General features: G+C 36.2%; 1 protein-coding gene across 11 annotated transcripts in view; it reads right to left on the bottom strand.

The window, feature by feature from the left end:
• TCF12 (transcription factor 12) overlaps positions 1 to 26051 on the bottom strand; it is a 183333-nt gene that overhangs the window by 113522 nt on the left and 43760 nt on the right. For 7 of the 11 annotated variants that reach the window (XM_064517420.1, XM_064517425.1, XM_064517417.1 and 4 more), the window contains exons 4-6: positions 17878 to 17951; positions 14153 to 14221; positions 2300 to 2402 (exon numbers count right to left, since the gene is read on the bottom strand). In XM_064517420.1, the coding sequence (XP_064373490.1) occupies positions 2300 to 2402; positions 14153 to 14221; positions 17878 to 17951 (246 nt within the window). The remainder of the gene's footprint in view (positions 1 to 2299; positions 2403 to 14152; positions 14222 to 17877; positions 17952 to 26051) is intronic. The other 4 variants (XM_064517427.1, XM_064517421.1, XM_064517423.1 and 1 more) reach the window with 1 other exon arrangement.

Below are 26051 nucleotides of genomic sequence, written 5' to 3'. Positions count from 1 at the left end.
ACAACTCAATCAATGCATTAAAAACTATCGACAGTAATGAATAAAATCGGTGTTTCCATTCTACTAACGGGAATGCTTTTATAATATGATATGAACAAACTCACTGTGCAACTCTGTCTAAAAAAAACCCCCTAACTTTGGAAGAAATATTATTTTTCTTTTCACTAATAAGAGAGAGAAAACCCCATAAACGCAGATACTGCTACTAGATAGGAAAGTACTTAATGTTTTTATGTAGCTTTTTTTATTCCTCTCTCCAACATTCAACATCAACTTAAGATATACTGTAAAAAATCATGATATGCAAGTATGATGTATGGAGCTGTTTCTATACTGTAGCACAAGCAAAGTGAAGATAGTTTTTTGTTATGACCAAGCAAAAAACCACAGGTGGAATACTTTTAAAAACATAATTTTAGAGTTTTGAGGTATATATTTCTTAGAGATATATACTGAAAGCTTTCTGTAATTCTTTGCTGTATATAGAAATGAAGTACTATTACTCTGACAGAAACAAAATCCGTGAGAACTGTTAACCATAAAGCATTACAAAAATATTTTATTTCAAGGCTGCTTTGGGCAAACAGTTGACACATTTCTTACACTCATTAATTCTCTCTGCAAAGCAATCTCAATGGAGACTTCTCTGTAAATCTGTACTAATGATGTAATTCTATTACGTTTAAGGTAATCACCTACTAACCTCTTCAATAAATTTGAAAAACTAAGATACAGTAGCACCAATGAATTTATTTGTATATTTAAAGGCATATACTGTTTAGAAATTGGATGATTCAAAATAAAAGCATGAGCAAAGTTTGCCCTTCATAATACAAATCACAAATCAAATTTTGCTAATATTTTTGTAAAGTAAAGCCAGTATCAGCTATAAAGCGTAGAACTATTCCATACATGCTACTAATCAAAATACTTGATAGACAGTTGAAATTATTTATATTTTAGTCTTCTGTATTAAAAAAAAAAGACAACTAATTTGAAATGGTGTTGGAGGGAAGCTCTACTCTGCTTTATCGCAGTAACTAAGAGAAACCACACACTACTGACTTCACTGTCTTCAGGTATAAGTATCATTGACCTAGTGACATGTACTCTCTTCTTACACAGACTACAGACATAGTCATTTTGAAATGACATGACTATACTTGCAGGTTCATATATGAAAATTTAAATGAAATTCTGGTTTTAGCACTAGCTGCACTTTGTCTGCCTCTATGCTTCAGAGAAAATTAAGTAGTAAACAAAGGCAGAACGAAGTATAAAGATTTCCAAAAGAAATTGCAGACCACCAGGATTTGGATTTAGGTAATCCACTTAGATTACCATGGCTATGTCTTAAAAGGACAATACTGAGATCACAAAATAGGTCATGTCTACAAGGAGCAGAATACATAAGTGAAAAAATGTCAACTTTACAATTCAAGGCCATCCCCAAGTTTAAGAAATTAGATAGAAATATGTCCTAAGACCATGTTTTGCCAAACAACAAATATTTGAAATTAATGTTTTTAGGCCACAAACGGGAGTACAGAGGAGGACAGTTACAGAAAATGCCAATACATAACACGTTCCCAGTAATGGGAGGATCTAAGCTAAGCCAACAATATCATGCATTTTTTTCATGCAACTTTCAAAAAGCAGAAAATGCTGGACACCCACAGGCCTGGAAGCAGTGGTAACTTTTGTCTAGCGAAAAAGATATTCACTTCTACTTCTTACAATGACAATATTCCTGAGATAACAAGTATTAAAGAAATAAGAAAATAAAAACAAGCTTGAAAACAGGAGGCAAAACGTTGCATCATGAACTGAAGAAAAGCCTAAAATAAATTGGTAGTTCAGGGATCCCAAATGGTAGAAAGATTTTTTTTTTTTTTTTAGTGGGCAAACTAGAAATTGCTATAGACATCATCTCAGCAGAAAGTTGAGGAAAACACAGCTTTGAAAAGCATGTAAGTTTTTACATGAGAAATGCAAAATCAAAATAAAACGACAGCTTTTTAGATCAACCTAAGAAAACCTAGGTGGTTCCTTCAAAAAAAAAAAAAAGAAAGAAAAAAAAAAGAAACTAAAAAACCTAATAAACATGGACAATGACATTTATGAAGAATTTTACTCAATTGCCCACCATACAAAATCTCAATAGCAAAGTCAGTGTTGCTATGAGAAACAGGGTAACTTCCAGATGCTTGACACGTCAGGCCTAGACAAGGGGATGAAAAATGTCTCTTTCCGACCAAAGAGGCTTTGAGGGGATACTCGTAAAGAATTACCTACTTACCCATCAGATTTGAGTTCATGAAAGGTGTCGGGGACAATCCTTCATGGGGCCCTAATCGACTGTCATTCAAGTGATCACTGTAATGAGGACTGTCTGCAAAACCCTAGAGAAAAAAAGAGTATTAAACAGATTATTTGGCAGCCCTGCTAATTGTGTGTAATGACACTTTCCTAATTAAATGTGCAGAGTCACAATTGGTCATTCATCACAGAAGTTGCCTTTCAGGTCTATCTCTCAGAAATTACGCTCTGCCCACATTTTATTTCCTCTCCCCCATCTAAAAATACAACACATCATTTTTCTTTTTTAAATAAGCTGTGTCCTCATAAACAATACTTCTAAACACTAAATAAAACAGATATTTGAACTTTTACTGTCAAGTCACTAACCACTGACAGAAAACATTAGCCTGAAGAAGTTGCATCTGAAATTTTTTTCTAAAGTTTGTTTGCATTAACAAAATGCAATAAAGATGTATAAAAAAATGCAATAAAAATGTATAAAGAAAAGAAAGTCACTGACATTAGGGAAAAATGCATTAGTGTGAATGAGAAGAAGGAATTCCATTTCCACTTGAAGACTGCTATTAATGTTAGATTAGTAGGCATTTTGGCACTGTCAGGTTACTGACCAGCATTTAGCTCACTGACAAAAGATTTTACTTCCCACTACTGATTAAATGAAAAACAACTTTGCCACCTGATTTTCAAACAAGCATTCAAACTGAAATATTATTCTGCACCCTTTTAACAGCGGTATAGGCCAACTTAAGATGCTTGGAATGACTCTTGTGTAGTAAGTAACACTGGCTTATCGCAAGCTTGCTCTGAAGGCATACAGATGGAAAACATGCAACAGAAGTCCCAGGAGGCACGTGTTTCGTTAAACCAGTTATTTAAAATTTTCTTTTGTACAGTTCAAAATGTTTTCAGCTTTTCTGTAATAAAGGTATGAATATGGTATTTACCATTCAGACCAATCAGATACTCAGTCATTTACACTTTATCGAAGCATAAGAGAGACTTGGCACTCAACACGGCACCTCCTTCGTAACCAAAGTTTTGAGCAGCATTGGTAAAACTGAGCTTACAATGCCCAATTACTCACTTATTTAAGCCTCTTTAAACTAAAAGCTACAAAGAAACTTAAAGTGGAGGCCCAATTATGGTCTCCACTTCAAGGGGAAAACTGCTCAGGCTCACAGCTACCAGAAACCACTCCAAATCCCCTGGGAGTATAAAATCATCAATCACTGAACATTTATCATTTTTCGGACCGCAGGCTCCATTCAAGACAACATTAATGGGGCTGAAACAGGCCTCACTATCTTTGCAGGCATGCTGTCAGTTCAACCAAAGGGCTAGTGACTGAGGGCTAAATAACTGTCAAATCACCGCAACTGCTTACAGATGCATGTCACAACTCCTCCTGCTTTTCTGCTCTAAAAGTAATCTCCTGGGAGTCCCAGCTCCCCAGCGAATCTTTGGCTCACTTTATCTACTTCAGAATCAGGGCTGCGCATGTGATAGGCATCCAGGAACAATCTTAGTGACATTTACAACTTGGTTATGACCACAAGGGTGTCCTCTGGTAACCGTGACCCAGCCCCGTCTGTCAGGCAAGCAGCATGCAGCAGCAGCTGCCGAGGAAATGGAGCGGCTCCTAGCTAAGGTCACCACATGCGGTTTATTTTTATGTTGAAACGAAAGAAAAAAGAAATTAAATCTGCTGAATACAAAAGCAAAAATTTGCACATGAAGGCCCTAAAGAATAAAGCTCCTAAGTGGTTAGTTTCCTGTTGGGCTCCCTGCTTGTACTCACTTTGTTGTTGTTTTTAAAACTTCTTCCCCAAGACAGTACTTCAACTGGATTTTATTTTTAAAAGAAAGAAAGTAGGAAGGACATTATCAGTGAAAAAACAGAACCCGTAGCTCAGACATTCAGAAAGTAATGCCTCGACGCACCCTAGAAACTTGTATCACAGAGACCTTGCTTTACAAAATAAACAAAACTACTGAAAATACAACCGCAGTAAAACTCATTTCATATACAGCCACACATCATGAAATACAATCTACCAAAAGCACAGGGTTAATAATGCTCCCTTCCCCACCCACCCCAAGCTAATATTGCATATTTTTCCCTTCCCTCCACCAAAACTGCCAAGGAATTAAAGGACTGGGTGGATAGCTTACACAAAAAGCAATGTTGCCCTGTCTACTGCCTGAAGTCCTTCACCTAACTCTTCACACCATGTTTTTTGTTTTGTGTACTGTCTCAGTTTCTCCCCCAGAGTATACTTCTATCTAATTACTGCAGCATCCAAAGTATATTTCTATACCACTACACAAATCACTACTTTACCTGACAAATGTTCTGCTTAGTCTGTGACAACACTAAAAGCCATAAGACATTTGAAAGTTTACTATATGAGGAAAAAATGTACTAATGCACACACAAGCACTCCAGATAGAATTATTTCTATACTCTAACTCAGCTCCTGATGGTGCCAGGCATTTTGTTCACTGTCACACAATACCCAATTTACACTTGAGCAAAGCATAGCCTCCTCTCACCCTCCGTTTATAGATGGACTACGTACAAAGGTCTTAAGTTGACCACTGTCATTGACACCACTTACTCAGAGTCTTAGTGATGAGTTATGGATTATCAGCTCAAGCAGTAGAGCTTTCTTTAGCATAAGAAATCCTGAGTTGATTCCCACATACAACACATCCACACTAAATGAATACAGAATAAGCATAAACGTATACAATCTTGATTTAACAAACTTCTTTTCCACTTCACAAAAGGAAATTACGCAAAACTAGAAGAGCTCCAAGGACAATACTTCAAATTACATAGAGTTATTTCTGAGCATGCTTCACATTTAAGCTGTGCTTCAAATAAAGTTGCATTCCTGATGCCATTTTTTCTTTTTGCGTCTGTCTTGTTAACTTGCATAATAATTACTATAGAGTTCTGCTGGAAAGAGCTTTAACTGATCATAGAGGAAAACTGTACAAGTTTCAAATAGCTTCTAAAATAGCTATTGGAAGCTTCTAATAGCATAATCAAGGCTTAAAAATATATTTACCAAATATGATAGCGCAAATTGACAATGTTAGCTGTTCAAAGGAGACTACAGTAGAGATGGCCTTAAAAAGTCTTTGTCTGCAAGGCAAAGAAAGGCTGTGGCTTTATTAAGAGGTGCGTGCCACCTATATGACTGAGTAACAAAGAGAAAGCACCATGCAGCTGGCATTTGAGCTAGCCCCTGATAATCACAGGGAAAAAAAATGGGGGGGGGGGGAGGGGGAAGTATACAAACTTCTATCAGAGCCATGTTTCAAATTTATTTCTTAAAGAACACTCAAGAATACATGCTTTCCAACTATGAAAGAAGAAAGCCTAGGTTATGACTTTCTTTCTGAGAAAGGAAGGAAATTCCAATTCATGGCAATCTTGAAAATCACGTACTTGCCTCTGAAAGGGGACTCACTTGACCATAACGGGATAGAATTACAGCCACCGAGCAGAGCAGAACAGGAGCCACCTAGTTATGCCCAAAGTTATTCTCTCTTGGGGAGGATTATTTAATGATTTATACTCTGACCTCACTCTACTTGGATAGGTTGATAATTTCATGTGTAATCATATTATGCTTAGGACCGCAGGTGGGCTTCCAAAGCCCTTTGGAAGATTGCTACTTAGCATTACCTGAGAGACGGCTTTCACTCAGAAAGGCTGGAAGGAGACACTTCATGCTCAGTACACATCCTCTTATTGCCACCCACCTTTGTTCCCCAGCAAGCGTACCAATGGATCAACACGCAGAGGGTGCAATCCGAGCATTCAGAAAATAACTGGCAAAAAGTTTGCAAAATAGGAGTTACTGGACAAAGTTGGTTTCTGTTCTGAGCACTCTGCTATGAGGGGACTATAGATAGCTCAGAGTCTCGGGGGTTTTTTCTGTTTACAGAATGAAAACTGGTTTCAGATATGATTTCTTGGATGCCACAGCTACAAACTCGAACATTCTCAAATGTCGGACAAACATTCTCAAAGACGACAAAGCTTGTTCTCTCGCCTTTTTTTTTTTTTAAACTGTTATAGCCCCATATTGAGTTAAAAGGAGGGCTAACTGTTCCACTGCAACTGGCCTCTCCCTGGATTTCAGTCTCATTGCATATGTGTGTTCAGAAAGACAAAATCGGATAGATCTGCAAACAAAAGCAACAAGTATTATAAGTTCTTAAGGCCTGGCATGAAACACAACTGGAAGACTACTACTAATTAGTGCTGCAATTTGACAGTGTAATGTAGCCACTCTCAAGGTTGAATGCTCTAACAGTCCATTTATTTTTCAGACATTTCATTTGATTAGAGTGATGTTCTCTAAAAATTTCAATAAATGAAGTCCATCAACTAAAAGAATCAACAGATGCAACATTTTTCATTCCCTTGCTGCATCTTGTCCAGGTAAAATTCCCTGTGTGTCCAAGTTTAAACTTCAGATACATCAGGAGGGTTTTCCTGGCACAAGCATGCCATGCAGTTGAACCAATAAAAATGTGGAGTTACTCACAGAATCATATATAGTAGTATACAGGACAAATAAAAATTCTCTTATAGAATTTACTGTTCTAGAAGTCCTGAAAGAGGGAACGGAAAACAAGCAGGGAAATCACAATCCTTCCTAGCATGTTTGTTCTGCTAACCCGCACTATTGCGCTATTTCCTGAAACCATGTGGCTATATCCCTTTTTATCCAAACCAGTCATATATTTTGAGTGAACTCCTGTCACTGCTATCATTCAATCTGTCATCAACTTCAATAAGGTCAGTACTTCATGATTCAGATGCAGGTGAAAACTGAATTTAAATTGCCAAAGCATAGGCTAAAATAGATTATTCAGATTCACTTACAGAAGGCAGACTAACAAGTAGCTCAAGTCTCCTTGGAAAAGAAGAATTCAGACACACAGGGCTCCTGTAGGATCTGTCCTCTCCCTTTTACTTACACTTCAGTAACATAAAACTATTACCCTTTAGTAAATATTTTCTTCATTCAGACTAGAATTTTTCCATGCATAAGCAAAACCACACTCTTCACCCTAGCTCAAGGAAGCTAGTTTCTTTTATAAGCATAAAATCCTAGTTCCACTTCACGGTAAACTTTCAAAAATGAATGAGGCACTATAACTACATTGCAGTTTTTAAAGGCAGTACACGCACACTTATTTCCCATGCATTTATTATTAACTTCATGGAATAACTTCTTCCTGTAGGGTTATTACAGCTCAGCCTTTTATTTCACTCAAGTCCATCAAATTAGAGAAAATAATACTTTTTTTATTTGTTTCTCCTCCCTTATCCCCCACCCCTCTCCCACACAAGTTGTTGGGTGCCAACCAAAGCCAAATCAAGTTCTGGCTCATAACTGAATGGCCAGACTCCTAAGTGGGTGCTTGCATGTTAGCAAATTACACCAGGTTTAGCATCTCAGTTATCTCCATTAAGCTTAAGATATTAAAATACCACCAGAAAGAATGACCGACTTCAGTTTCAGTTGACATGACTAGAGACTAAAGGATTAAATTTAATGAATACTGCTTCGGATTTCTTGAGTCTTATGGTTTGGCTGACCCTATATGACAAATAAGACCTAGGAATCCTGAGGTCCCTTCCAAAATGAATTATATTATGATTCAATGAATCAGGAATAATTATCTGAATGACTAATAATTAAATCAACAACAATAAATCTACTGCTGAAAACCACTTTAGCTTGGATTATCTGTCCCTCCAAACTGATCTGAGACTCATAAAGACAAACAAATGGAGAAAAAATAAGGGGGGAAAGAAGGAGAAAGGACAGAGACAGACAGACAAAAATCAATCTTTGGGTCTACATACTTGTTAATGGCTCCCAGAGGAAAGACTTCAGAGCCAAAACCAGGCTAGGTCTATTGAACACCCAGCTAACAGAATACCTTGGAAAAATAAAGCTAAGTTAAAAATTAATCCAGAGAAGAGGACAACAAGAACCTATCATCTGGAACAGGTCCCAGAGGATCCAGAAAAGACATAACTCACCCTGGAAATACAGCTTTAAAATAAGAAGAAAAAAAAATCATGAAAAATTCTGTTAATGTTAAAGCTACATACTATAAGAGAACTTCAATTTATATAACCCTTATGCCAGGATAAGTGATGGTTTAACTTTTTATTCAGGGTGATCAAAAACTAAAAGAGTTATAAACCACAAAATTCAAGTTCCATTCTTGAGCAGTGTTTTAGGCAATGGACCATACTACCACACTTTTTAAGATTGTATTAGAATATATAGCAGCAGGTCCCCTTCCTTTTTGCCTTGGTGTTAAGATATATGAATATAGGGCAGTTGAACCTCAAGAAACATCACACTGTCATAGGTCCTGGTACAACTCAAATCACTAAAAGTCTTACAGTGAAATATTAACATTCAGTTGGAAACAATGTTATTTCCAAAACATGATCAAAATGACTTTACAAAACATTCACCTGAAGAGAACAGGGAAAGATATATCAAGTCAGCAAAAAATCAGTATTTTACAAATTATACTTCTGACAAAAAAGTGCTAAAGGAGGACACAGTTCTACCTGTTTGTGCTTCAAGAATTCAGACTATCACTTTAAAATAAAGTGCTTCATACAATTTGAATAATTTTACACCTAAAAATACAGAACTGCCATCAAGTCCACAAGAACAAAACAAGTTAGGTCTTAATACTCATTTTCAAGTTATTTACATAGAGACTGCTGCCTTGGAAGTTGCAACTACAACCGCACTTCACAGTATTTCACAATCCTATGGACCAGAAGGACATGCCCAGAAACTTTTCTGTGATGTAACAGGGAATTATGGGGTAAGTCAGTCTGTGACTTCATATAATTAACAAACAATGGATAAATCTCTCCACACAGTAAGAAAAATAACTCCACCAATTGGCAAAGTGAACAAAAACCTTAATAAAAAGCAGCTTCTTCAATAACTGCTCTCTCTCACCTAGCACTGTCAACAATTTTTGCAGTGACTTGCTCTTCTCTGCTCTAACAATACCATCCTCCTCCATAAAGATAACACATGGATCTAGCACAGGTCAAACAGAAGATGAGCCTGGCTTTCAAAACAAGAAACGAGAAAAGAGGAAAGAACAGACCTTTGATCATTACACCCATGTTATTTATCTTTTGCCTGCTACAATACAAAAGCTAAGAGACCAAGCTCAGCTGTTGAGATCTGCTTTGAAGTAGCAGAAAGCAATACCTCCCCCTCTCCACAGGCTCTGTGCATGACACCTCCCCCAGTGCTGAGAAGTAACAGGCTCTCATTCAAACACCTCTCTCTAGTGCACAACAAACTCTTATTAAACTCAGGAATGCAGGCAGTTACCCGACGGATATTACCTAATTACACAAGAGATAAGGAGCTATACGCTTCCTAGTTTTAATTCTGATTCCCTTTCACTATTGGCAATTTTAAATCTTCGATTACAACATCCTAAAGACAGAAACATAGCTTTATACATATATCTGGTAGTTAGGCACCTGCTACATAGGGAGGAGGGAAGAAAAAAAAAGGCAGGTAACATTACCCTGGATTTCAGGTGTTATGGGGAAGGTCTCCTGACTTTTCCCAAAGTACTTTCCAAGTACCACCATAAATCACATGCTTTGTAATATAGCTCTAAAAATATTGATTAGTTATTTCCACATATCAAGTTGAAACAGCTGGACACTACTAAGTGTCCAGTAATAGCATATAAAAAACCCTAAAAATATGATGTAGGTTTTACCTTGTAAAGCTTTGAAAGGGGAAGGGCAGGAGAACACAATATATTGAATGAGGAATCCATTTTGAAATAATCACTGTTTTCTCTGATTCTAAAACCCTTTCTTTCCAGGGAATTAACTTAGTGCATGATGAATCTGATTTTAAACAGCTAAACCAAATGGCCAGTTACATCTCTCTCAAATCTTATGAGACAAATATCAAGATGATATGAAATAGGATATTTCCTTGGCCACAAAGGAAACTAATTTGTAAACATATTCCAATGCTAATGTCAAATCACAGGAAGTTACAATAAGAAGTTACCTGTTTATATCATAGAAAATAGATTTTTGTAGGTCTCAACTAAACTATAAACCAGGAAAGAAAGGAATGTAAGTATGGCCAATATACCAACAACAAATGCTTCAAAACAATACTTAGACACCTACCTAAACTATTTAGAACTTAAAGGATATTTTGGAACTTGTTTTGGAAAGTGCTGCCCATAAATCAAATTACTGAAAAATAAGTTGCATTTTGGGAAACATCCTATGCACTGAATATGGGATATTTAATTTAGCCTTTGATTTCATCCTGAATCATCTGCTTACTTATAGCATACATAAGGAAAAGCAAGTAACCAGCAGAATAACCACCAAACAACCTCCCTCCCCCTCAAAAAAAAAAAAAAAAAAAAAAAAAAAAAAAAAAAAAAGAAAGAAAAAAGAAAAAGAAAAGGACAAAGACAAAAAGGACACAAATACAACAGACTTGATAACACTTACTGTATTTCTGTGTCCCTCTTGTCTTGTTTTGCTATTTAACAGCTTCCTTTCTTGTTATGTACCTGAGATTAAGAGGTATAAAATACTATTTCAAAACCTGCTATCTCATTACTATTTTTTTTTGACTTCTTTGCAAATTAAAAGTACTATTGATGTGGGGGGAAGAATAGGATGGGCATATAAAGTATTTGGCCTCTAAAATACATGTCTGAATATTTTACGTACATAGAGGGCATAACCTGTTGACTGATGTTACAATACTATCTAAATCTAGCAGTGGTACCTTGATCCATTCAACTCTGGCTTCCAGTACGAGTATAGAAGAGTTATGTAGATGAAAAGGAAGATAAACTGCATACTCAATACTGAAAATGGGTTCTCTGTTATATCAGCTCAAAATTTATGTTCCCCATTTTTATTGTGTATATATGCTGGAAAAGAATTACAACACCCACAGTTCTGATTCTGAAAGCAAAATATTTCTGCTAATTTATGCACAGTGTTTTACAGTTAAAATTATTATTGAAGAAACCCCCAAAAAGCTATCCAGCTAGGAAATGTCTTATAAAGAATACTTTTAGATTTGCTTCTTCTGGAGAAAGAAATCCAGACAGATGAAAAACTAACTTGCTCCATTTATTGCAAAGACACATTATAACAAAACCAAAACAATGGAAGAAAACCTCACAGAGCAGTATTGTTCACAAAATAAAAGCAACCATTATCCACACCGCAATAAAAACTACAGCAGAAGAATCTTTACTTGAAGGACAGTGTTTATCCCCCCCCCAAAATGATGATACCAACTTGTTTCTAGATTATGAGTTTCCTTCTATAAATTACAACTTCCACAGAAAGTGGAAAAGCTGAAAGTTCAGAAGCATCTCACAACAGGGAAACAAGACTTCCCAGAGCTATAGGGCAAGTACCATGCTTTCATTGGGCTCAACCAATACGCCACTTGGTTCGATACCTCAGAATTTGCTTCTAAGACCCTAATAGAACAAAGCTATCAAAAAGTATCTTTATAGGTCTCTGCATATGCTAAAGAGCCAGCTACACTTCTCATACAAGGCATCGTCAACACAGGCAAAAGTATCTTCAGCTCCATGTCACTCAAATAAGGGAGGGACTTGCACACATTACTCAGAAGACTGCCATCAAACACAGCACCACAGTTGCACATTCAGAAGAAAAAGCAAGATTGAAGAGCTGGAAGAAAAACAAGCACCACAACAGAAAGAAAATTGGACACAGTATTGTATATGGACTTCAGTATAATCATCATCTCAAGGATAAGGCAGAAATCAGCATTTTGTAGAGTTCCACACTGACCTGCTAATTTCTGTCCCTGATTTATTCCTCTAAAATAAGGCTTTCCTACTTTTTTATTATTTTCCACAATAGATAAATTTTCAAGTGGTTCATTTTTCTAACAAAGTGTTTGGCCTATGCAACAGAGCTTTTGCACACAGAAGTTGCTAATGTCTCGGTTTGTGCCTTTTCATAAGTTTAAGATCATCACAGCCGATTCTAGAGATACAAATACCAACTATCTTTCAGTGTTAGAATGACACCGAACATTAGGAGGTAATGAAAAAAGAAAATTCTTACATAAGGTTTTCTTAGGCCTGCAGTGATTCTCAAATATTTGTTTTCAAAATTGGATGTTAATTTAAAACAGTACTGAAATAAGACTATTTTAGCTTTTGATAAGGTATTACCAGAGGCTCTTAAAAGGAACTACACTGTTATGGGATATGGGAGAAGGGATATTCTCTTGTGGAATTATTGATCAAAAGATTAAAATACATAAACAAACACTCCACCCCAAGCACGGAACTATATGGCCATTTTTCAGAGTGAACAGAAGTTTCCAGTGTACTTTCCCTATTTCCCCAAGGAACTGTACTAGTCCCAATTTTCTTCGACTATTCCATAAATATATCAAAAAGAGGGAGTAAATGAAGAAGTGGTAAATTTTGATTATAAAAAATACTTTAAACAGTCAGAACTATATTTTAGTAAAGCATTGCAAACAAAGTTCTCTAAAAAATTGGCAATAAAGCAGCAGATAAAATTTGGTGTATATAAATGCAAAAGAAACACAGGGTAAAAAAATAACTGCACAGTGACGATATGTGGTAACTACCGTAGCAATAAGGGGGGAAAAAAAAAAAGTAGTATCATTCTCCACAGTTATTTAAATGACATCACTTCAGAGCTCAGTGACAGTCAAAAAGGGTAAGACAACTATTAGGAATGAATAAGAAAGGAAGAGACAGTGAAAGTAAGTATTATTATGCCATTGCAGAAACTGATGACATACCCTCATCTTGAATAGTACATGCAGCAGTGATCATCCCAACTCTAAGTTATACCAGATATGTAGAAAAGATGCATAGAAAGGGCACAAGAACTAATCAGAGATTTGTAACAGTTACTGTACAAGCAGAGACCAATAGATTATGATTCTTCAGTTTGGCAGAGAAGAGGAGAGACAGACAATTGGCATGTAAAAACAAAGATGTTCATGAAAAAAACCACTGAATTATGAAGTGCATAGGTAACAATTAATCTTTATTATTCAGAACACAGGAAAATGATAGAAATAGTTAAATCACTGGTCATCACACTTAAAAACAAACACATCAGTATTTTTACCACAAACTGTTTAAGTCATTTTTGTTGCCAAAAGTACAACTAGAGTCAGAAAAACTAGCCACTAGCAGAGAATAAATTTATCAGTAACTACAAGAACAGTAACCAAGAGGTTGACTCCGGCCAGGAAATCTCCTGTATCACGAATTGCTGGGATCAGCTGGGGGAGTACACCAGGCAAAGGTGGCAAAAGTGTTTGTCCTGTACTTAAGCTCTTTCCTTAAGCATTGTTATTGGACACAATCAGACCAACTACATTTAGCTGAACAGACCTTTAGCAGGAGCAAGGAAAAGAGGGAAAGGACCATCTCCTTTACCCCATCTTCTACTGTCTTATTTAATCAGCCTAGAAGTATGTACTTTACTACTACCAAATACCAAATCTATTTCATTGAAAATTGCTTATTCTTACATGCCTTTGAAAATTCCAGTCAATACTGGCCCAATAATTTAAACTCTTATCCAATTCTGTCACTTTATTGTGACTTTTAAAGGAAAACTCCAGTGGCAGGCTACAGGCAGATTTAAAAAAAACAAAACAAAAACAACCCCCCCCACCACACACAACATAAAAAGAATAAGTAGTACCTCTTGAGGTTTCAACTTTTCTATGTCTGTGGAGAGGTCTGAGCTTTTTCCATGAAGACTGCCATTTTCCTGTAAACAGGCAAGTAAAGTAGTAAGAAAAATTACAACAAGAGTAACATTCTGTACTAAAATCTGTGGAAAACAGCACTGGATTTGTAGCCTTATTTTAGCAAATATTTAACATGTTAACAAGAAAGGTTTTTTTGTTTGTTTGTTTTTTAAAAGTCTATACCTCACCACAAGGCAGCATTTAGGAACTCAAAAGGCAAACGAACTGCATCATCTGCCCTGCGTCCTGAGAAACTGATCTGTTCTCTCCTAATACAGACCTGCACACTCATTTTAGCTCCTCCTCACGCTCAGTCATCTGATCTGGTCAGGGTATGAAGTAGCAGTTATCTTTATTCAAAATTCTTTGAACCAGTAGCATAATGTGTTTCACTAGTTATTCACTAGTTGAAAGAAAAAAAAAAGGCAATACATCTTGCTCAAAATGTACACGTACAAACTTGATCTAGACTGCTATATGAAGTCCAGTGCTTTTCCAGTGATTTCAATGCAGAATAGAATTTCCCCTATTCTACTTTTTTGCAGAAAAACATGGCCATAGAATAAATTAACATGCAAATTAATCTTTTAGCAATTATAAACTCTCTATACAGACAGTATATATTTCTAGTAATCATGACCTTTTGGGGGAAACACAGCATTGGAGTTTTCCTTTAAAAAGAAAAGAATTTAAACACTTTAGAATTTAAGAATTTTATTTTAAAAAAATCATCATTTAAATGATATTCCAGATAACTGTCTTTCAATACAGGGCTCTAGAGAAAGCCGTTTTTCCCTCGTGCATCATCTAAGTGTGATGAAGGCCTGGACAAAGATCAAAATTCATGGGCCAAACCCTCTGAATTCCTCTGGGTACCCACTCAACTTCGATTCAACACTGAATCTCATCTGACCGTGTGGGACAAATCTATGCTACTACTCCTCTGTGCCCGATGATCACATACCCCCATGAACCCAAGGAGATGCAGATGTTCTGCTGCCTTTCAACAGCTGGCACCGGACACTTGCATCTCCTTTCTAAAGCAAGCACACCAAGCCCACAGGATAAGCTACAGCTCCGGTCAGCCACTAGTCCCTAATCCCATCAGGAATGCTTCAGAGGCCAAGGGGCCAAGAGCCAACTGCTCACAGCTACAGGCATTCCCACAGAGGAGTTTTGTGGACAGTCTAACATCAGGTTCTGTGCTAAGGTAAGACTTACTCTGAGCAAATTTACATCATTTAACAGGTTTTCCATAAAGAAAGATAGTGTAGGTATCTGGGAAAATATTCAACTTGTAATAAGAATCTTTCAGTAGAATTTAGGACTATTTCCCCATGCACACGTGATTTCTGCTACTTTTTGACAAAAAAATTCCCTACCAAAGTGAAGGAAACTTTACCATGCCAAAATTACACAAACAAGCACATAGACACTATAAGAAATAAAGCAATTTTAAAAACGGAATAGGCACATACAAAACATTACCCTCGGAGGCAGAAGGGGGAGGTGAACTTGATTTCATTTTTAGTTTATAAACTTAGAAAGTTTATATACGATTACTCAGTGTTTTCCTGTTCTAAATTTTAGAGGGAAGCACACAAAGCTATACTATAAAATCATTAACTTCATCCACAAATAAAAGTATGAAAATAAGTCTATGCATCAGTATTTTCCATTTTTTGAACTTCCTAAAAATCAAAACAGCTTTAACCACCAATCCATAAAATTAAAGTTTATAATATTTAGTTTGAATTAGTAAATACCTATCAAAATAGCACGCTCCAGTTAAATGAACATACAGATTTTCATAGACTTTTTTTTCTTTTTTTAAAAACAAGCTGTAAATAATTAGTACTACAGAGCAAACTTCCAATATCATCTCAAATTACTTACATGAGGAAAAAATCCTCTGCACTTGCACAAAAAAAGGAAGAAATATCTGAATAACATTCTGGGGACAGATTCCACCAGCTCTTAAGATGATGCTCAGTTTGGCTAGAATGCAACTGACTTCAGCTAAAGCTGTCCTATAATAATGATTCAGCAAGAATTGTTTGCTGGGAGGAGAAATTTGTATTTTTACATGCTATTTTAAGTCTAAAGTTACGATTGCTGCAGGGAGAACCTGAGAAGTAGTTAACATCTCTGTTTCCTGAAGTCTTCTATAAAACTCAAGACAAACTTACAGTTCTTCACTTGCTCTTAATGATACACAAATAGCACTGGCCTCTTCCCGTGATTCTAGCTTCTGGTATACCTCTATTAGGGCACTAACACTTGCCTTTATCACCACCTTTATTTGGTATTATTTGTGGGGGGTTGATTCTTGGCTGGGGTTTAATTTCCTGCTTGTGCACTTTAGTTACAGTCTATATATAAACATAACAAAAAACCGCAAACACCCAGGCACCCCAATTTCCTATTTTTGGAATTCCAGTTGGCTGACCCTCTCCCTGCAAATATATGTGATTAATACAGTCCCACAGCCTAGGAATCACAAGCTCATGTTCCAGTTAGGCAAGGTCGTGATTGATTGATATTGATCAGCGACTTCATAAATGAGTAAGTGTCAAAACACTAAACACTTACAGTAAAAATACCAGTTACTAAGAACTGTATAGTAAGTTTCCATTTCAAATGTAGACAAGACTGGGATATCTAAGCCTGGGCTTCATGCCTCAAGGTACACAGGATGTTTAAAAAGGATGACTAATCTCTATGTTGCAGCTGTCAGACAAATACAACCCAAAAAGTTCTTCTTTCCTTTTATTATAGGTTATTTACTGAAGATCAAGGGGAAAAAATTAAGATCCTAGGATGACTCTTTCTAATACTCATCTCTAAATTCAGGTACAGGTTTTGACAATATCCACCGACCTGGACGAGAACCACAGTCTTGCAACCTCCCTGATCCCCCACATCATTCCTCAGCAAAAGAAAGCCACAGAGTTACAAGAGCTGACAGCTCTCTGGCACAAGGCTACTGAATCAGAACAGAATATTTGAACTACATTCCTCAGTTATGCTGTGTATTTCTAATAATTAATTCATTAGGGACTTAAACCATTGGTTTCTTAGGAAGTAGATACTCATAAAAAGAAAACTGAGCAGATGAAAAGGAATGCAATTTATTAAGGGGAAACTTTGTTTTTCATGTTTATTTGGGTTTTTATCAAGTCATGTCTATTGTAGGGTATTAGGTACTGTTAAAAAGTTTAGATCAGTAACAGGATGGATGCAGCCACAACAAGGATAGAATGAGGGTATTTAGAAAGTGATGCCTCTCTCCAATATCATGATGCAGCACATGATATAACTGGCTAATGTTAATGGAGAGGCTAGAGTTCCCTACACTTTGCCAATAAATCTGTTCCTGACTAAGTAACATGATTTCTACTTTAATTTTCTGACCACAGGGTAAAGAAAATACATACTACCATTCAACTATACAGTTATATACTTTTGTTTTCATAACTACTAAACCTATGTGTTTTTTATCTTCAGAAACCTGAATTACTATTGCAGTATATCAAAGTTATTAAAGCCTCTAAAAGACGCTAGTCTTTTTATTTAAGAGGAGCTTTACTTTTCAAAAACCTTGCCAAATCATCTGCCGATTTTCATTGCACATTCCCACAAACTTTCAGTATGAATTATTAAGTGAGAACCTTACCCTTGAAGATTCATACGAAGGACTTGGTTGACCACTTGTTCCCCAAGATGTGGCACCTGTTCGCTCATCCATACCTAGCAATGAAAAGAAAAGTACAGACCTATAATAAAAGACAGCAAAAAGCAGAATGCTCTCTGAATTTGATTTCAGCCTTGATCTCCTCCACATACTTAAAAAGCAGTAATTCTAAAAACAAAAAGTTAAGATGAACAAGTTCCTTGTTAATGAAGTAGGCTGCAAAGCAACCTACTCATCTGGACACCTGCAGCTGCTGAAAACTGGAGCATAAAAAGTCAAGAAGATTTGCCCATTCGCAGTGCCTTCCCCACACAATCCATAAGTTAACCTGAGTAACAAAACAAATGCAACCATGGTAGCCTCGTTTTTTGCACGGCCTGATTTATCTTGCATCTTAAGAGCTGAATATTGCGACACATACTGTGAAATGTATTGTTGTTATCTACTCCTTGCTCTTATGTCTTGCTTGAGTATTGAAAGAAGTGCCAAACTATTCCCCTGACTGGGTCTTTATACTACATGCAAGTTATTTTACCATAAAAGACAAGATAGAATGCTTTATATTTCAATGGAAAAAACAAAAAACAACAAGAAAGATTCGTGGTGATGTCTCTACTGATACAAGAATCTTTTTTTAATTCTTTAACGGTTCTTTTAGAATCGGTTCTCTTTATGCAAATCCAGGCTACAGCTCAAATGAGAAAGGGGAAGAAGAAAACAGGGAGCTCTTTAAACTCAATGTATATAAGAACATATATCCAAAAAATAGATTACCTAGCTAACAATTAGAAATACTTTTGCCAACACTTGTTCCAACAAAATAATTACACTTTATTCAAAGTTAATTAGTTAAAACATCTTCTAAAACACATTCCAAAACAACTAATTGCAAAAAGTACTTGGATTTTTACAGCCATTCATATAGGATAAGATTGTTATTCTAGTAATTAGGTCTGATTACATCTATAGCCAGAACTTTTTTTTTTTTTTTTTTTTTTTTTTTTAAATAAAGGGTGGAACAATTCCATTCTCAGAGGTGCACTTCCATGTCCCTCGGCCTGCAGAGCTCCCCTAATTACTTTCTGCCTCCTGTCACCCAGACTTCTCTCATAGTTTTGATGCACAGTAGAAATTCTTTATGAAGCTTTGTAGTGTCACAATTTATATATAAGAACCAAGTGCAAGTTACCCCACACAATCACCCTTAATCCCAAGCTTTATTATTAACTTACTGCAACTATAAAATTTTTCATGCATATACATCAGACTGGTCACATCACAAAATAAAATACAAGAAAATACAAGCTGGTATGTAAATAACCACCTATGGAATAATAGTATTCTAATCATTATTTCCTTAAGGAATGCATTTTATGAAGCTATAAAACACTGTTGCAACAAAGACAGCCTGAAGAAGGCATGGTAAACTGAAAGTACAGTACAATCAGCCAGATAAAAACTATAGACTCCTTTTGTGTACTGCAGGAAAGATCCTCAAGGCTGGAGAATGCTCTTTAGAAATGGAAAAAGAAAAAAATACTGAGCCAACAATTTGTGCAAGTTCGCTGCATTTTGCAGCTGACAGCATTGTTGTTGTTTTATTGTAATTGATCCAGGAGCTGAGTAAAAACTCGTGGCTGGCACTGACAAAGGCAAAAGTAATCTTTTGGCACAACCGACTCTTTTCTGCCAGAAACAACAGTGCCAGTAATACAGTGATTATCATAACAAGTCTTCCATTGCTTCAGTTTCAAAAGGAACAGATAGTAGGAGGAAAAAAAAAAAAAGAAAGTATCTTACTGCAAGACAAAACATTTCTGAAAATTTAAGACACAGTACATTATAAAAACCTACTTAAGAAATACATCAATAGATGATTTAAGTACAGACTTTAAATGTATGACTCTCTAATCAACAAAACATACTATTCATTCAAAAGTTGAAGTCAATGGGACATAAGGACCTATTTAAAGGTTCTGCTAAGTAAGCACATGTATAGTGAAAAACTGTCATATTTTTATTCAGTCATTTGTATTATGCAAATAAATTGTTTAAAGAAACCACTCTAAAATAAAATGTAACATTTTAAGATGGGAAATCAAATTAATTTCTAAGTAGTCTCCTGTTCTTAAAAAAAAAAAAAGAAAGAAAAAAGAAAAAAAAAGAAAACAACCACCACCCACAAACACACACACAGAGTACAGTTAGCCAGGAACACTGAACACTGTTCTTCTTTTCTACCACGTGTCTTTTTCCTCCTTTTCATGGAGCATTGTTGTTACTTTTTTTCACCTACAAGCCAAAAATAGGCTTGCATGTACTCTTCAATCAGATTTTGCACATGAAGTACCTCTATGCACCCTTCACAACCTCCTGGAAGACTGCCGGGAAGAGCTGGCTATGGCACATCGGACACCTGAGCTCCCGCTGCCCCACGACGTTTGGTCACTTGGAGCGATTGTGTCGCTGCCCCGGCCCCCACCAGCACAGCCCGCACCCAGTCGGGGCACAGCTGGCTCGCCAGCAACCCCCACCGGGAAACCACGCACGCTTCTGCAATGGCGCAAAGGGAATCTCTCCTGGCTTTTACACCATTTAAAGTTTTTTTCCCCACCAATGGCACAGATGAAAACCAACCAATTAAATACTGCAAGAGAGACACACGCACACACACAAAATCACAGGAGCAGAGAACAATGAGGAAAATAAGACAAATGCAGTGACCCAAACAAAGTCTAGCGGGCTGGGCACAAAGAAATAATGCCTACTTTAATACAGCTAAATTGTACTTCTACAGCAATAAACCAGGAGTATAAGGCACAGCTTCAAGACAGAGGGCCTCACAATGGGAAGCAGCAATCCTGAAGAGAGCACAGGCACCATCTTGGGTAATAAATTCAACGCAAGGTCTCAAAGCAACAGCGCGGTCAAAAGGGTTGAAGCATTTTCCCGGACAATACAGAACGGAATGGGACTGGGGAGATCACCACCTTTATCTAACCCCCTCTACAAGAAAACAGCGTTCAATTCTGGTACCCGCTAATTCACTGAGGATGTTAAGAGGGGACAAAAAAGCTGTACGAGTTATCAGCGCACTGAAAAATAGGGAAAGGCTCCAGTAGCTCAAGCTGTTTAGGCAATCCAAAAGAGTGGGAAATTCAACAATCGCCTGTAAATATTTTTGTAAAGATAATGCAATCAAGGAGACAGCAGTCTAATGAGGTCCTACCCCCCCCTTTTTTTTGGTAGGCATCAAGGATGGTAAGTCACTGAAAAGACTCATGAGTTGACTTCATACTTTTCATAATCAAAATCGGTTACTTTTGCAGAAGCTATGCTGTAGTTGAACTGAATAATTCAGTGAATTGTATACTTGTTTCAGATGATTCAGCTGGCAGCCTGCAGCCTGGTCCCAGCTCATGCAGCAAAGCATGAGTGCCGCCGGCGGCAAGGCCCACTGCTCCTCGCTCATCTCAGCAACGCCAGGCCAGCAAGCAGGGATGCCTTCTGCCTCTGGAGATTGAACTCCACAAACATTTTAAGGTTTTTGCTTAATGTCACTTTTAAAACAGGATTGAGAGCATTTAAGGTTCTTTTAAAAGAACAATTTAAAAAAATTGCTGCCTTATTACTTGAACATATGTATTCATTTTGAAGAAACAGGTTCAAACATTCATCTAATTTTTTTTAATTTATTTTACAAACAAACTGAAAATTGCTCTTCTTGGTGGTATAGGATAAAGGAGACGATATTTAAAACTTATTTCAACAGACTCAGGGTCTAATGTTCTTGTAAACAAGATAATATACTTTATAGGGTTGCCATCTGCTATGATGTTGATCAAATAAGTGATCTGACCAAAGAAATCACATTGTGGACTGTTAGAGTAGGTACTCAAGGTATGAGTTTCTATCTTTTATAGCTTCTTTATCCAATTTTGTTTCAGAGTAATGATATTCCTTCAGATCTGACTCAACAACTGAAATCGATTGCAAAAAACCTAGAGCACAAAACATAACATTGATTGTATTTTGCATCTTAGACACCCAAACTGATCAATCTACCATTAGGCTCCATATCACAAAGGTCTACTGTAAAGAATAACACAATAATTATGACACAAAATTATATTTTAGGTCTAGACTTTCTAGTGAGGGGATATAAAGAGAAATATGATTATGACAAAGAAATACCATCTAAATTTAAAAAATTAGCTTTTCAATAGATTAAGATTAGCTCTTAGTTTCTGCTTGATAATTCCAAATAGAAAATATCTCTCAATAACAGACTTAGTATTTTTAATAGAATATAAATGATTTTTATTCTGTTAACAAAGTATCTGTTAACAAAGTACCTAGAATTAGTAAGTCAAATAAACAAGGAAAGACATCAGAGACATATTTCCACATATATATTACCATGAAAAAACATTACTTAAAACAGAAAGGAGCTTTGACAATAGATTCACATGGTGGTCTTAAAATATACAAAGCTATGGGCATTCATCAAATTGAGAGGAGAAATGAAACCCAGGCAAGCTATCAGTCTAACCACTTATGTGCCATCAGAATAAATTCAGATTCAATATTATAATTAGGTTGAAGACAAAACATTTTCATTTCAAGAAATATAAATGGAGGAATTTCTCCTCTTTCCCCTCCCCCAAGGAAAGACAAGGGGAAGTGTTTAAAACAAGGAAAAAAAAAATCACAAGAAACTTCAAATCTCAATCTATACTATTTCTTGGAGAACATACGGATTGCATTACAGCATACAGATATAAAACACAGGTCAAAACTTCATGTAATCTCGCGGTACCTGAAAGCAAAACAGAATAACCCATTATATTTAAACTGAGTGGACTCTTAAGTGGACTTTTTCTCATTTATATTTCATAGAGAAAAAGGGAAAAGGTCACATTATGGTACACCAGAAAAAAAGGAAGTCACTCTTGTTCCAAAGAGTCTCAATCACTCCCAGTCTTGTGGGTCAGCCAGGAGGGGGGCTCAAATGCCTGGCTCAAAACCGGGTCTTGTTCTGAGCATACAAACTACATTTTGTCAATTGGCTTTGATCAAAATGCAATTTGTCTGGTCATTTCCTACTGCTCTCCTCACTCCCCCAAATCAGGAAGGGAATTTCCTCACTGGTAACAAAATTACCAGTATTTTTACTTATTTAAGCTACCTGGGAGAGTACCAAAGGAAAGGTATCTCTTTTTGTACCTTCTATTCAACAGAAGGTTAATGAAAGTGGTATGGCTTTGTCATGGAAAAATCTGTCTTGAGGCAACGTAATTTCATACAAGCCCCAGACCCTACAGTTCATTTATGAAAGTTCCTGGGATAATTTTATTAAATTGCATCATGCTGCTCACTCTCCTCCCTGTATTGAGCCACGTACAAGATTGTGTTGTCTGAGAGAGAGATTCTACTGTGCTTAACCATTAGTTTCATTTTGCTTACCTACCCAGTCAGGTTTATAAACCATATGAATAAAAGGCCTTGTTAGCTACCTATAACTATATTTGATGGAAGACACATTAAAATTACATTAAAAGAATATATTACAGAGATTTAAACTATCCTGAGGAGGCACTGGATAGCTCAGTTATTACCCATGAAATACTAGCTTCCATTAGAATATTTTCTTTCTTTGGAGTGCAAGATCAGTTTGAAATACTAATAGTGACTATTAATAGCAGTAAATAAATTAGTTTGCATTTATGAAACTAATGAAATTCAAGAGCATAATACACTACTCTCACAGCAAAGAATAAACACCCCTGCAATGCAAGTTAATGGAAAAATTATTTTAAGACTATGCAATAAGAAGTGCTACCCAAAATTAATTCCTATCCCCACAATAAGCCACAACAATTATAACTTCACCAGAACAAAGTAACTCAGCTTTTTTGGGTGATGACCAAAAGTAGCACTGATAGATGTTTAAAAAATGCTTGTAATCTAAAACAAGGAGCAGCAAAAAAAATTTTTTTGGGGGGGGGGGGGAACTGCTTAAAACCTACACTTTCATAAAGAAAAATGATACGCAAGAACAGCAGTCTCTCAGGGTAGAGGACAACTTCTGGCTGTACACTTAAACTCTCTTTCTCTAGTAAAACAAAATACTGAAGTTACAGAAGTCAGAAGAAAATGAAAAAATGGATCCTAGATTTACGTAAAGATACTGAAAGCATCTTGTTCAGGAAAACTGATCAAAAGATTTAATTTGTTTTAACGATATCTATTAACATCACAAGTCAGTACCAATAAAGCTGTTCCCGTAAAATTATTTTACGTAAAAACGTTTCAAGGAGTTCTCCACTTATTACCTGATATAATTTGCTACAAAAAAGAAAAGACAGACACTTCAAAAACAGCTGAAGAGCAGTTACTACTTTCAAGTAAATTTTACAAACAATCCCATTAGTTTCTTGTAATAATGGTCTGTGTACTCCCTACATAGAAAAGATTAGGCTATAACTACTGTAATTAACTGTACTCTTAAAAAAAAATGTCAGAAGTTGTCTGTTTTCCTTTCCCTGTGCTGTTTCCTAGAATCTAAATCAAGTCACATACTGAATCATATATCCCTGGACACTTTAACCTACTCATGATAAAATTGGAATGGGTATTTCCCACCCGAATGCTACTAAAACAGAAAATTGCATGTTGCTATGCGTCTATTGCCAGGAAATGTGCATCAGGTAGAGTTCAGAGAAGAAGGCATATTTACAATACTGTATGTAATACATATACATTGGTTATTTAGGCACACTTATTCAGACAGTTCAAACATAAAATAATGCTAAAAATGTATTAAAATTATACAAACTAGTATGAAAAAAATTGAAATTCCCTACAAGTCAGCAGAGATGCTGGGAAAACTGCACAGTAAAATTATTTTTTGTCTGAAAAAATATTCTTATTTATTAAAACAAGCCTTAAGTATTATTCTTCCACCCAATTTAAGCTTAAAATTCCAAGAGAAAAATTACAATGCTAATCTTCACAAATTACATCCTGAATATAATTTTTACACCTGTGCACACACAAAGTATGTCACAAAACCTCCCGGGCTGCAAACAAGAACAAGGCCAACCATCTTACAAATCAAACCTTTAGCAGGGATACAACCTTGACCTTATGTTCACATGCAAACACATGTACTGTTAAACTTATTAAATCGCATCATGCTGCTCATTCTGTTCCCCATATTGAACCATGAAGTTTCAGATTCAATAGTTCTGACAAGCAAGTCTCAGTCCCTAAGATATTAGCTATGATAATAATCCCTTCTACTGGCAATTTTTTCTGTGGTTACTTCAGTTATGACTCCATAGCTTTAAATAACCATGCACTTTAAAATATGTATATTTATATACACACCACCACCACCCCCCAAATCAAGACCAGGTCACAAGACTGCATACACCAGGCCAAAAATACTCCAACCTTAATCTCACAGTCAACAGCTCCTGTTACCAATTGTGTTACAACATTACTGAAAACTGCTAATCAAGCACCACAACAGCTCAAAACAATACAATCTGAGTTACACAGTATGTAACTGGGATGCTATGTAACTGGGAGTCTAATTCTCAGGGGCAAAGAAAACACTATAAATGTGACAGGTTTTGTAACAATGTGTCTAAAAATGCATTAAGAATAACTGCTTTCAGTCTTCCACTGGATCATAAGGTGTCCAACAAACTATAGCCCTCTTGAAAACATGCCAGTAAATAGACCAGGACATTAGTACAATCAGCAACACAGCACAAACTCCAAAATCAACTTGAGAACAGTATCATGCCATAGTATTGATGGTTGTAATGCATCTTTATCCATGCACAATTAAAACATAATTTGCATTATACAACTGCAAAAAAATAAAAATACTTCACTGATACTAGAAGATAGTTAATGCATTAATTCTCAAACCTGTGAAAGAAAAAGACCCCTTCTGATATACCAAATAGGTTAAGAGCAGAGAAAAAAAAGACCTGAAAAAATATTCACATTTATACAAAATACAAAAACCTCACATCTTAGTAAGCTAGGATTTTGAGTGTTGCTTAAATATAATGGCAAAGAGAATAGCTAAGGAAAGGCCAGTGAAATTCCACATTTACACTTCTATGATTAGATACAAA

The sequence above is a fragment of the Dromaius novaehollandiae genome, chromosome 10 (assembly GCF_036370855.1).
Source record: "Dromaius novaehollandiae isolate bDroNov1 chromosome 10, bDroNov1.hap1, whole genome shotgun sequence".
Lineage (NCBI taxonomy): Eukaryota > Metazoa > Chordata > Aves > Casuariiformes > Dromaiidae > Dromaius > Dromaius novaehollandiae.
This window is presented reverse-complemented; position numbering and strand designations above follow the sequence as displayed.